At 43.9% G+C, this 12,977-nt stretch overlaps 1 protein-coding gene across 1 annotated transcript; it reads left to right on the top strand.

Annotated features, from left to right (window-relative positions):
• The first annotated feature begins 708 nt into the window (after nucleotides 1–708).
• Nucleotides 709–12,175, top strand: LOC310791213 (7-dehydrocholesterol reductase-like). Its single transcript, XM_083652893.1, has 8 exons — nucleotides 709–779; nucleotides 2,879–2,987; nucleotides 5,391–5,613; nucleotides 6,071–6,161; nucleotides 6,259–6,472; nucleotides 7,276–7,480; nucleotides 8,357–8,488; nucleotides 9,617–12,175. The coding sequence occupies exons 2-8, from the start codon at nucleotides 2,899–2,901 to the stop codon at nucleotides 10,079–10,081; spliced, it is 1,419 nt and encodes a 472-aa protein (XP_083509019.1). The 5' UTR covers nucleotides 709–779; nucleotides 2,879–2,898; the 3' UTR covers nucleotides 10,082–12,175.
• The last annotated feature ends 802 nt before the right edge of the window (nucleotides 12,176–12,977 follow it).

Below are 12,977 nucleotides of genomic sequence, written 5' to 3'. Positions count from 1 at the left end.
GTTGCATTTGATGAGGTCAGGTAGGTGTAGGCTACAGCAAGTTTTGTATATTGGAATGGTTATTTAGAGAGAGACCTGGTGGCCCTTCTACACCAGCAGCCATGGTGTGTCTAAAAGGCAGGAAGTAACGCAGGTGCAACTGCAAGCAAACATCAATGAGGGTTTCCAACTTTCAATCCATAGGTGTTTTGCTTGCACCTGTGTTACCTCCTGCATTTTAGACACAAAATGGCTGAGGTGAAAAAGGCTAATAGCCACACACACACACACGCACACGCACACGCACACGCACACACACACACACACACACACACACACACACACACACACACACACACACACACACACACACACACACACACACACACACACACACACACACACCACACACACCTCATTCTAAATATAACTGAATCGCTTGGTTTGACCAAGTAAAACTATTTTTAGCATCTTAAAATGTCTATGGGGGGGAAAAACGAATGGCGAATGCAACCCCTTGGTTCGTATACTTAAACCGGAAGGGGCCATGACTTTGGCCAGCTCGTCAGGTGCTGGTGGCTCCAGTCCGCATTAACCAATGAGAGGACCGAGCCAGTTCTCAGACCCGCCCTCGCCTCTACGCCATTGGTTGAGGTTTCCACGTAGTCGCGTTGTGGGCGGAGTGAGTGTCTGTCATACGGTGTCTCTCCAGTCCAGCGGTCAGGAGCAGCAGCAGCTGGGAGGCAGAAGACAGCGCGACGGCCAGTTGTAAGACATCTCTTGGCTTAGCGGTTGCAACGGTGAGTTAGCTATTAGAATAATGTATGTATGATGCGGTTATGATATATTCTTATAATGTATATGACTGGCTTATACAATGCACGTATTTTCCCTCTGTGTGAGGCTAGTATGCTCAAAAGGCGGGCTGTCACATGAGGGGCAGCGTTCAGCACAAACAGAACGCTATAACGCTATTTTCGTTCATTACATGTAAACTGTCAATCTAGTCTCTCTTGCCAGACTATATAATAGTATTCTCTGTCAAACTAGCCAGCTAGTTCAAAGGACAACGCAATGGAGGGTTTGTTTTTGTTAGCTAAAACCTGTTGGTCTCCTCCCCCTTACTTACAATGCTATGGGAGAAGAAGGAAAAACATGAAAAGGTTGAATACGTTTGGACTTGAGTACAGACAGACAGACAGACAGACAGACATATAGATAGATAGATAGATAGATAGATAGATAGATAGATAGATAGATAGATAGATAGATAGATAGATAGATAGATAGATAGATAGATAAGTAGATAAGTAGATGGATGGATGGATGCATTGGATGTATAGATATATAGGCTACTAATCTGTAACATAAATAACTATAGATTAGAGAGACAAGACACAATATGAAGGTGATCAAGTAAAAAGGTGCAGAAAAAAGTACCACATTGACGGAGTGCTGCACAGAGTCCAGGTGACATAAGTGAGTATTGCACAGAGTCCAGTAATACATATGTCAGAGTCCATCAGCCGAGGCCACTGGCAGAGATGTTGTAAAGTCTGATGGCTGTGGAGCCCTCAGGTGCTTCTGACACCTCGCCTCACCTGATGGCTCGCTGGGAAAGCGCCCTCTTACCTTACTGCATACAAACCTGTGTCGGCCATTCAACTGACCTTATTTATGTATTCTGAAGGTTTGGGTAGGATCAGATGGAACAAACTTAACACATCGGAATATAATTGTTTAATCAGGTTATTTATATAAAATACAACGTTTTTTTTACAACAAAACCGGCTAGTTGTTTGGCACCTGACATCCAATTGGAATACACACTGGCGGTCTTATTTCTCGGATGCTGTGGTGGTCTTCATTGAAATCTATTTTAAATCAATAACCGCTCACTTTTTGAAGCAACTAGGATTCCGATTATGTTAAGTTTGTTCCATCTGATCCAGAGTGTTTGACTGAACTGAAAGTGTTTCAGTCGACCATTCACCCAGTAGACCTACTGTTGTTTGTGTGGCTGTGAAGAGAGAAGTCCCAGCTGACTGTGTGTGTGTGTGTCTGTGTGTGTGTGTGTGTGTGTGTGTGTGTGTGTGTGTGTGTGTGTGTGTATGTGTGTGTGTGTGTGTGTGTGTGTGTGTGGTCGTGTGTGTGGTCGTGTGTGTGTGTGTGTGTGTGTGTGTGTGTGTGGTCGTGCATGTGTGTGTGTGTGTGTGTATCTGTATGTGCGCGTGCGTGTGTGTGGGCGTGTGTGTGTGCCTGCGCTCGTGCGATCAGTAGAAGTGGGGAACAACAATAGTGGAAAAAAAGTTTGATTTCATTGGTATCAATGTATCTCTGGATAGCCTCATAAATGTGTTGTAAAAGCTCTACATCTTTATCAAGCTGGCCTCCACACGGCTCTGCTTGTTATCTCACTTCCCCAAAGACATGCACTTTGATTTCCCACTTTACCTCATTACCTGTTTATAAAGCTTCCCCGAATCCCCTGACACTAAACCCCTAACGAAGCTGTTACGACACTAAACCCCTAACGAAGCTGTTACGACACTAAACCCCTAACGAACCTGTTATGACACTAACCCCCTAACGAACCTGTTATGACACTAACCCCCTAACAAAGCTGTTATGACAGCTGACAAAAGAACACCTTTGCAATAAGAGAGGTGGCAGTATCAATTATGTGAGCTTAGAATGAATTTGTTTATTTATTTGTTTATTTGTTTATCTATTATTGATCTATGCCAATACTCTTAGTACATTCATTGAATGTTATTCTGTGTTGTAGTAATGTCTCAAACATACCGACTGCTAGTGCTAGAAGTGAAACTACCACCAATTGTCTTGCCGCACGCACACTGACAGTCAACATATCCCTTCTCATCTGTTCCTCCAACAGAGACGAATGGTGCAGTGACCATGGAAGCCACCAGGAGGCGTACCAAGCACAGTACCAATGGCAAAGCATCTGCAGAGAGCGAACAGACTGCGCAGTGGGGGAGAGCATGGTGAGCACGCCCAACCCCAACTGAAGCTCGTACACAGTATTTTCTGACCATTTCGAGCCACTCGACAAACCAAATCCATGCAATTAAGTGAGCAAATTCGGCCCAGGACCACGGGCATCGTGTGGAAACCGCGGGAGCAGGCTTACCTGGGTTGTGTACAGCCACAGATGGAGTGAGGCAAAATTGTGGCCAATAGAGAGGCAAAGTGGAACGTCACTTCCTGCTTCAGCACTGTACCAGAGATTTTCATCCACCATTTATTTTCCCATAGACATTTCGTAAAATGCGTATAAAATAGTTGTACTTCGTCGAACCAAACGTTTCAGCTAACGCTATAATCGGGAGAGACCATAGAACATTTCACTCGGACCAAAACTAAAAAAACAACATCGAAAAAATATTTTCTTTAAACCCGCATTCTTTCTTTCTTTACGTTTTGGTCCCAGTGAAATGTTATGCTATCTTTCCTGTTTCTAAATATATCTGAACCGTTTGGTTTGAACCACTAAAACTATTCTTTTTATACTCATTTTACGAAATGTCTATGGGAAAATAAATGGCGGATGAAAATCTCTGGTACAGTGCTGAAGCAGGAAGTAGGCGGTCACTTTGCCTCTATTGTTATCATGGCTCCTCGCAGCAGGATAAGCAGGGGCAGTGTGTTTTTGAAGCCAGGAGGTAAAGTTAATTAATACTACCTATTCAGATTATATATTTTTATTCCCCAAAAATCCACTTTTAGAAACAAACATTATAATAGTCATTGTAAAATAGAAATCCCAAGCTGACAATTGACCCATCTATTTAGAATTTTAGAATTGAAATGTCTCAGCTTTCAAGAAATATGCATTATTTACAGACATCCTGAAATAGGAGGAGTGGAGTGACTCCAGTTACCCGCAGGCTACACACAGTATTTCACTCTGCTCTGCCCCAATGTTACCATACACTCTCATTCTTAAATTCACTCGTCACTACCAAATCCTGGTAGTGTGTGTGGAAATGGACTCTGAAACACTGGCTCATTCGTTACAGCGACGCTAAGCTTATTTTGCTTTACGTTGATCTTGTCAGTTGATGGCTTGTTGCCAGAATCAGATGCACAAATTAATTTGTTGCCCTTTTCTAGTGATATTGGACAGAATCACAAAACTGCAAACGTTTCCCCCTGATCATATATGATCATATATCTATATGATTGATTGATTGATTGATTTATTTATTAAGGTGTCATACACATTGCTGTGCCCAGCCCACATGGGCTTGCAGGACACACAGAGAATACAGCAGTAAGAACAATGTATAAAACAATACAATAAAAACGTCACAGCACCAATACATTCAAAACAACATAAGACGCGGAGCAACATATTGCTCCGACCCCCAAAAACAGATCCGTACATCATTCTCCAAACAAAATGCTTTGTCTTTGCTCCCAAGCCTGGCAGATAAAGTTTGCAGTGAAAAAGATACCTTTTTTAAAACATAGCTCGAGTTTCTCATAGTCGTCCAACTCAAAAAAGTCAGCATAAATTAAAGACATTTTACTAAAAAGTACAACCCTTGCCTCATCATAAGCTGTACAGTAGAACAAGAAATGAATTTCGTTTTCAATTTCCTGTAGTTCACATACTAGACAAAGTCTATCTTCTTCAGGGATAGCTTTGAGTCTACCAGTTTCTAGTGCCAAGGGAAGAGTCCCCGAGCGTAACTGTGCACACAGAGATCTTTTTCGTCTGTTTAAGTCAAATTTCACATATGTTTCCACACAGTAACTATCTTTTATGAGGCGATAGGTTCTTAGTTTTGGTTTATGCCATAGGTCGGCAGACCATTTGTCTTTGTACAGCATAAACATGTTATTCATAGTCACACGTGTGTCACAGATTAACCTGTTATGAAAAATAAATGACAGATTGTTTGAGTAAAACAAGGCTTTCAATTCATTTGCCCATGGATGACCATGAGCAATGTCCCAGTTGAAGATCTTTTTAGTTAATCTCTGGTCAGACATTCTCACCATATCATATATAATCTTTTATTTTATTCGTTTATTTATTTGATGCCGTGGCTCTCTCAGACAGCCTCTTTGACATGTTTCTTGAAGTGAAAAAGTTGTGAGTTGAAGTAATTTCTCTAGACCTATTTTATAATTATGAAATCATTTATGTTACTACAATAATTAGGTCTACTTTTGATTTTGATAATTAGGCCTGCTTTTATCAATTTCAGACAAATTATGGACAATTCTGCAATAGTCCATGTTGATTCAATTTGTATTAGTAATTTCAATTTTTGTTTTCTTTTTCATTTTGCTGAAATCATATGGCCCAAAATGACCTCAATATTCACAGCATTTTCACGTTCAGTCGGTCTTATACAACATACCCTCTTCGTCCTCAGGGAGGTGGACTGGTTCTCCTTGTCCAGTGTGATCGGCCTGCTCTGCTTCGCTCCCTTCATCGTCTTCTACTTTGTGATGGCCTGTGACCAGTACCAGTGCTCCGTCACTCGACCTCTGTTGGACCTGTACCAAGGAGAGACCACCCTGCTCTCCATCTGGGCCAGGGCACCCTCATTCACCTGGACCGCTGCCAAGATATACGCCGCCTGGGTGGCCTTTCAGGTAGGAGAGGAAGGAAAAGTCACCACCACTTAATAGTGAAAAGTAGTGACAATGAGGAGGGGACAACTTGCACAAATTCCCCATTCTCGGGCGTCCATACAGGCACAATTGCCCGTGTCTGCGGGGTGGGAAGCCGGATTAAAGGTATGCGTCCTGGGCGCTGCACTATAGCGGCTCCTCTGGTCGGTCGGGGTGCCTGTTCTGGGGGGAGGGGAACTGGAGGGAATAGCGTGTCGCTATCCCCTCCAGTTGTCAGGTAAGAAGCGGCTGGTGATTGCACATGTATCGGAGGAAGCATGTGCTAGTCTAAAACTCTCCCCAGATCAGCAGAGGGGGCGGAGCAACGACCGAGAAAGCAGGAGGAATTGGCCAAGTGCAGGGGTGGGGGGATCTTCATCCCTTTACAGATAGGGATCTCGGGCTGATGAAATTGAAATTGGTTCTGTTTGTCCCTTAGGTCTTGCTGTACATGTGTGTTCCTGATATCACCCACCACTTCCTTCCTGGCTATGTCGGCGGCGTGCAGGATGGAGCACGGACTCCTGCTGGTGAGTAACACACATTACAGCATTTGCGTTATTAAGACACTCCGAAGGAGACGATCCGGTGTTACTTTCTTCTTCAAATGTTGTCGTTTCGCTTCAGGCCTGATTAACAAGTATGAGGTGAACGGGCTGCAGTGCTGGCTGATCAGCCACGCCCTGTGGTTCGCCAACGCCCACTACTTCCACTGGTTTTCTCCCACCATCATCGTTGACCACTGGATCCCCCTGCTGTGGTGCACCAACATCCTGGGCTACGCCGTGTCCACCTTTGCCTTCGTCAAGGCCTACTTGTTTCCCACAAACGCCGAGGACTGGTGAGTCCTGATACACACATGAGACACGCTTAAATACATGTGATTAGAAATCCACCCTCAGATACACTTAACTCTTTCCCCGCATGATATGATGGCATTTATACCATGGTCTGGGTGAATACTCTTTTCCGATTGGCCGGCAGGTGTGCGTTAAAACCATTTAACGCACATATAGTCCGGCTCAAGTCTAATCACATGTTGTAAATTCATCTGCTATCCAACCTGCACAGCTGTTTAATCAAACAGCATAGCTAACGTTATTCAACTCGCTACCTCAGCTTCTATGAGCTGAGCAGACTAGCTTCCCTGCACCACACCGGCTCGTATCGAAGGTTCATCCTATTTACTGGAACCGTGAACAACGTTTCCATTGCATGAGAAGCTGATGGGATGGTTACGCTTGTTCCAGGTATTAGTCAGTAGCGAGGGGTTTGCCTTGAATGCCTCTTGTCAACTGCCTGTGAAATTGCATTCGACGTTGCCGCGACAACTATTTGTCAGGCCACTTTTTGGTACATTGCAAACGGCTCACTTTTTGGCACATCGCAAGGCCGCATTTTCTAACCCTATCACCAGAATAAAGTGTTGAAGGCTTTCTCATGGAGTGGAGTGGAGAATTGCTTTCTGAAAAAAAATATTTCTGATGTAGTCTACGTTGAAATTTAAACATGTAATTAAAATGTTGTCTCGCATAAACACTGGGAATCCCCCCGCCCTGCAATATCCTTTCTTTATGTAGGTTTATGTCTGTTTCATAATATATCTTAAACAGCCTTTGTTTCCATGTGTGTGTGGTTCCACAGCAAGTTCACGGGGAACATCTTCTACAACTACATGATGGGCATTGAGTTCAACCCGCGGATCGGCCGGTGGTTCGACTTCAAGCTGTTCTTCAACGGCCGGCCGGGCATCGTGGCCTGGACCCTCATCAACCTGTCCTACATGGCCAAGCAGCAGCAGCTGTACGGCCACGTCACCAACTCCATGATGCTGGTCAACCTTCTGCAGGTAAGGAGGGGGAAGGGTTAATGGGGCATTCCTTTTGGACTGGGAACTGGGGGATTTCACGGTTCAAAGGTCAGGAACGCCCCGCCCCCCTGTGAGTGACGTCACCTGCCCTCGGATTTCCTCCGCCGATCTCGGCAGAGCCTCACCAGCCCTGACCTCAAAATCCAAGATGGCAGGTCCGCGCTTCAACAGTAGTGAAAGTTGTAGTCAATTCTGTTTATTAGCACTTCGGTCTTATTTGTGTCTCATTAAAATCAGTCATACACACAGCACTGTCTAACCTCGATCTGTGGACATGTTGCTACAGTGTTTGTATGTGCAAAATACCACGTAATGCGTTGAACTGTTATTGCTAACAATGGCTAGCCTGGCTAGAGCTCAGCTAACCCTGGCTGGTTTCCCGGAACGCACAGAACTGGTGTGATGTCACTCACCTGGGATATCCCTAGTTCCCAATATAAAACAAATGGTACATTAGGAGCATCATTGTATTCATATGTGGGAGCTGGGAGTCGTATACAGTATAGCAATGGGATTTTCAAAAAGAAACAAAAAATTGAATCACACATACATGTCGGGCCCAGCAGAACGTCCAGAAACAAGTGATGTCACAGGTGTTGCACGCTCATTTAGAATGTACTACTGTGCGTACTAATCATGAGCCCAAAATGTAAATTCATGACAAAATTCAAACTGAACCATCTTTATAAGCAGGAAAGAGTCGAACATGGTGCTTTCAACTGTTCTCCCTTCAAGAATCTGTATACATAGGTAGGGCGATGTTCAGTTTGGGCCACATGCCCTGCTTGAATTTAGTGAGCCATGTAAAAGTAATAATCATTTGATAATCATGTTTTTGATTGTGTTTTCTTGTAGGCCATTTATGTGTTGGATTTCTTCTGGAACGAGGCGTGGTACCTGAAGACCATCGATATCTGCCATGACCACTTCGGCTGGTACCTGGGCTGGGGAGACTGTGTCTGGCTGCCCTACCTCTACACACTGCAGGTAACAAACACCTGGGCTGGGGAGACTGAAGGCTTAAAAAAAAGGCTTATACAGGCAACGTTTCTGTCGATACTGGACTATGGTGATATCTTATACATGCATGCAAATCTTTCTTCTCTGAAAATGCTGGATTCAGTGTATCATGCAGCATTAAGATTTGTAACAGACTCAGGTTTTCGTACTCATCACTGCATCTTATATGAGAGTGTTGGTTGGCCTTCTCTGCACAATCATAGATTTGAACATTGGTATTGTTTTCTTTATAAGGCCATTCTGTGTGACTTGCTTCCTTACTTATGTTCCCTCTTGATTCCTAAAATCACCACCAGGAGTAATCTCCGGTCCGATGGACAGATTTTGTCCTCGTCCTGGTGTAAATTACAGAGTGATTTTAAACTGGATTATCTACCAAGTATGGAGCAGTTTAAAACTAGAATTAAATAGTATTTGAGTAGTGAATGCACATGTCCTCATACTGAACGATGATGCTTATGATGTACTGATGTGGCTTGCACTCAGTTCTGTAACTGGTTTTATGTTTTGTTTTTGTTTTTTTCTCTCACGTGTATTTTATGTGAAACTATTTGTGCTGCTGTCCTGGCCAGGACCCCCTTGCAAAAGAGATTCTGAATCTCAATGGATTTTTCTTCCTGGTTAAATAAAGGTCACTAACTAACTAACTAACTAACTTAGGATGAGGCTAGAGTGATTCTTTACAAATAGAACAGTCACCCAGATGCATTCAAATGATAAATGCATCCAAGGTAGCAGTACTAAATGTAAATAAGGCCATGTTCACATTACAGGCAAATCCCATTTGCTGCTAAAGTTATTAATCATCATTATCTTGATTGGTTTCCCAAATCTGATTTGGGAGTGTGTCCGCACTGCCACAAATCTGATTTGGGCAAGTGTTCAAGTCGGATCTGTGGGTCCAGATACAATGAGCCAACATACAATGTTTCTGGCAGTGTTTGCATGTCTGCTCAAGTGACACAAATCAGACTTGGAGCGTCCAGACTCATAAAACCAATCTGGATAGAATCATTAATAGGTCATTAAAGTTCACAAATCAGATTTGGCCTCCTAGTCTGAACATGGCCTAAATCTCTCTCTCTCTCTCTCTAGGGTCTGTATCTGGTCTACCACCCGGTCCAGCTCTCCACCCTGCACGCCCTGGCGGTCCTGACGCTGGGCCTGGTGGGGTATTACATCTTCCGCTCCACCAACCACCAGAAGGACCTGTTCCGGCGCACCGACGGCTCGTGCAGCATCTGGGGCCGCGAGCCCGAGTACATCGAGTGCTCGTACCGCTCGGCGGACGGCGGCGTCCACCGCAGCAAGCTGCTCACCTCGGGCTTCTGGGGCGTGGCGCGTCACTTCAACTACACGGGCGACCTGATGGGGGCGCTGGCGTACTGCGCCGCCTGCGGCTTCGGCCACCTGCTGCCCTACTTCTACATCGTCTACATGACCATCCTGCTGGTGCACCGCTGCGTGCGCGACGAGCACCGCTGCAGCAGCAAGTACGGCAAGGACTGGAAGCGCTACACCGACGCCGTGCCTTACCGCCTGCTCCCCGGCCTGTTTTAGACCAGCCCTGCCTTACCGCCTGCTCCCCAGCCTGTTTTAGACCAGCTCTGCCTTACCGCCTGCTCCCCGGCCTGTTTTAGACCAGCCCTGCCTTACCGCCTGCTCCCCGGCCTGTTTTAGACCAGCCCTGCCTTACCGCCTGCTCCCCGGCCTGGTTTAGACCAGCTCTCCTCGAACTTTTCGGCTCGTCGGTGACTCCTTACTCCTTAATTAATGCGACGCGTATGTGACGAGTCGCGACCCTCCGCCACAGAGTGGTGAACAGTTCAACCAACAAATGGTTTTCCCCTTTCAGACTCAGCTTTTCACACGGAAAAATAAAACAATTAGAGAAAATTTGAAAAAATTACATGATAATAAATTTGTTTTTTTCCCTCCCGTGACCAGTTGGAGAAGCTTCACTGAAGCTTCACTGTTTTAGACAGAGGAAAGAAGAGGGAAGGAAGGATGCTGCAAGGAAAGTTAATGATAAGTAGTGGCTCAGGAGGGAGAGCGGGTCAAAAGGTCGCTGGTTCGATCCCCGGCTCCTCCAGTCCGCATGTCAAAGTGTCCTTGGGCAAGACACTGAACCCCAAATTGCTCCCGATGGCTGTGCCAGCACCCTGCGTGGCAGCTTGCCGCCTTCGGTGTGTGAATGGGTGAATGTAGGCACATTGTAAAGCGCTTTGGATAAAAGCACTATATAAATACAGTCTATTTACCATTTACGGAAGGGGGAGGGATAGCAGGCTTAATGTGAGGTGTGCGTGTGTGCACTCGTGCACGCTTTGTATCGATGGGGAGAAGATTATCAATAGACACATAGACGAAAATAGCGTATTGATAACATTTGTATACAATCTATGATACACTATTTGTTTATACTGTATGTATGTGTGTATAGGCTATTGTACATGCATACATGTGTACAGTACTCTGACTGTCTGATTGTCAGAGGACATTTCCATGTACCTCCACCTTGTTAAACACATTGTGATCACTATAGTAGTACATTGAAACTGGTTTGACTGAGCACAAATCAAACCAGCCCAAGCAAGGCTCAGGTAACAGTTTTATTAAGGAGGTGGAACATTCCCATTATGTAGCTTTATCAAGCTAGTGGCCAGTGTTGGTAACGCATTACAAAGTAATGCATTAATAATAATAAATAATAATAATGATTGGATTTATATAGCGCTTTTCTAGACACCCAAAGCGCTTCACAGAAATCATTACAGCATCATTACAGCATTACTGTAATCACATTACCCATTACATTTGTCTGTAATGAGTAGTGTAAAGTACTACGGTTCATAAATCCAGTAATCACATTACGGTTACTAAATCAAACACTGCCAAACTTGCGTTACATAAGTTCTTCAATTATCAGCAGGATCGGGATTTAATCGGTGCTTTTTCATGCATGATTGCGCGACACAACAGCTGACTGTTAGGAGGGAGATATCCACAATACTTCACATCTGAGGCGATGCTGCGGAGTAATGCAAAAGTAATGTAACGAGTAGTGTGGTGGATTACTTTCGCCAGAGAGTAATTAAGTAAAGTAAGGCATTACCTTATTTTAAAGTAATGTGTAATGTGTAATCTATTACTTTTTTGAGTAACGACCCCCAACACTGCTAGTGGCTTAAGAAGGGACCAAGCGTTGTCATTGGCTCTATACTGACAATACTTAACTCATTTTGTAATCTATGTACAACGGTAAACTCAGTTCTCAAATCGGTTCACTTTATTTCTGACATAACATCTGTCTAGACAGGTGTGAAATACTCTCTAGAAGTTATGAGAGGTTCATAAATATGCTAACCTGACTGATGCGGTGGCTCTGTCCTTTGGTGCTGACGTATAAGCCAAGGTAGAAATATGCTGTATCTCCTGCTTAAAGCAGTTTTTATTTGGCTTGCGGTGAACCCTTATGTCTAGATCAAAGCTGACTGTCTAGGCATGTCCTGTGCTGTTTATAGACTTTTGATGTGATGATGTGTTTTTGCTGTATCCAACTTTCACACTTTCCATTGGACTACACTTTTCATTCCCTCTCCCTTTCATACCAGCACAGCACTACCTTGCTTCTAGTGATGAAGTAAAACAATAAACTTGACACTTTTTTGACAGAGAAATATTGTTGTTGATTTTCATCATGGCTCTGTGGCGTCTCATCGCCGTGGTATGGACCTTTTCTTCATCCATGTTTACATTCCATCCTTGTCGGGGTCGTTTTTCCAGAGGGATGGTCAGTCGGAGAGGTCAAGAGGTTGAACTTGGGATTCACTCAGTAGACTAAAGAACTTCCCGTGAACTCAACGTTTTAGTGTGAGTCCTCTTTATGAACATGTGCCTTCTTTCTCCCCTTCCTCAAAGTGTGTCTCTACACTATTAGACGAGCCACTAAAGGAGAAAAAACAAGATGGTGAATACATCCACCAATATAGTAACCAGTGCAAGTTACTGTAAATGTGTAGTTACTTCTCTCAAAAAGTAATTAAATTACTGCATAATAAAAGTAATTAGTTATGAGGGAGAGTACCTTTTGTGTTACTTTCAAAAGTCTTATTAATGCACACATTTGTGTTGCTGTGGCACAGTGTGGGACCAGACATACTGTCAAATTGTATATATCATTGTACCTGCATGGGATACTTGAACATTGGCTTATTGGGGAGGCTTAAACTGGATAATCCTTAGCAGTTGTCATGCTATTTTCATGTCCTAAAGTAGGGTTAACTAGTAACTAGCCCATTTAAATTTCAGCAATTGTAACAGTTATTTATTGAAAAAAGTAATAAGATTACTAGTTACTGCAAAAAGTAGTGCAATTACAGTAACTAATAGTTACTATACACCCAACACTGATGTAACCAGGAAGTCTGCTAAAAAGCATCTATAGCTGTAATGT

This window comes from Poromitra crassiceps (assembly GCF_964638095.1).
Source record: "Poromitra crassiceps genome assembly, chromosome: 16".
In the NCBI taxonomy this organism is placed as follows: domain Eukaryota; kingdom Metazoa; phylum Chordata; class Actinopteri; order Beryciformes; family Melamphaidae; genus Poromitra; species Poromitra crassiceps.
This window is presented reverse-complemented; position numbering and strand designations above follow the sequence as displayed.

Coding starts and splice junctions, on each gene's coding strand:
- LOC310791213 (XM_083652893.1), top strand. CDS start 2,899: ATGGAAGCCACCAGGAGGCGTACCAAGCACAGTACCAATGGCAAAGCA. Junction 5,614..6,070: donor CCGCCTGGGTGGCCTTTCAG/GTAGGAGAGGAA, acceptor TTTGTCCCTTAG/GTCTTGCTGTACATGTGTGT. Junction 7,481..8,356: donor TGCTGGTCAACCTTCTGCAG/GTAAGGAGGGGG, acceptor GTTTTCTTGTAG/GCCATTTATGTGTTGGATTT.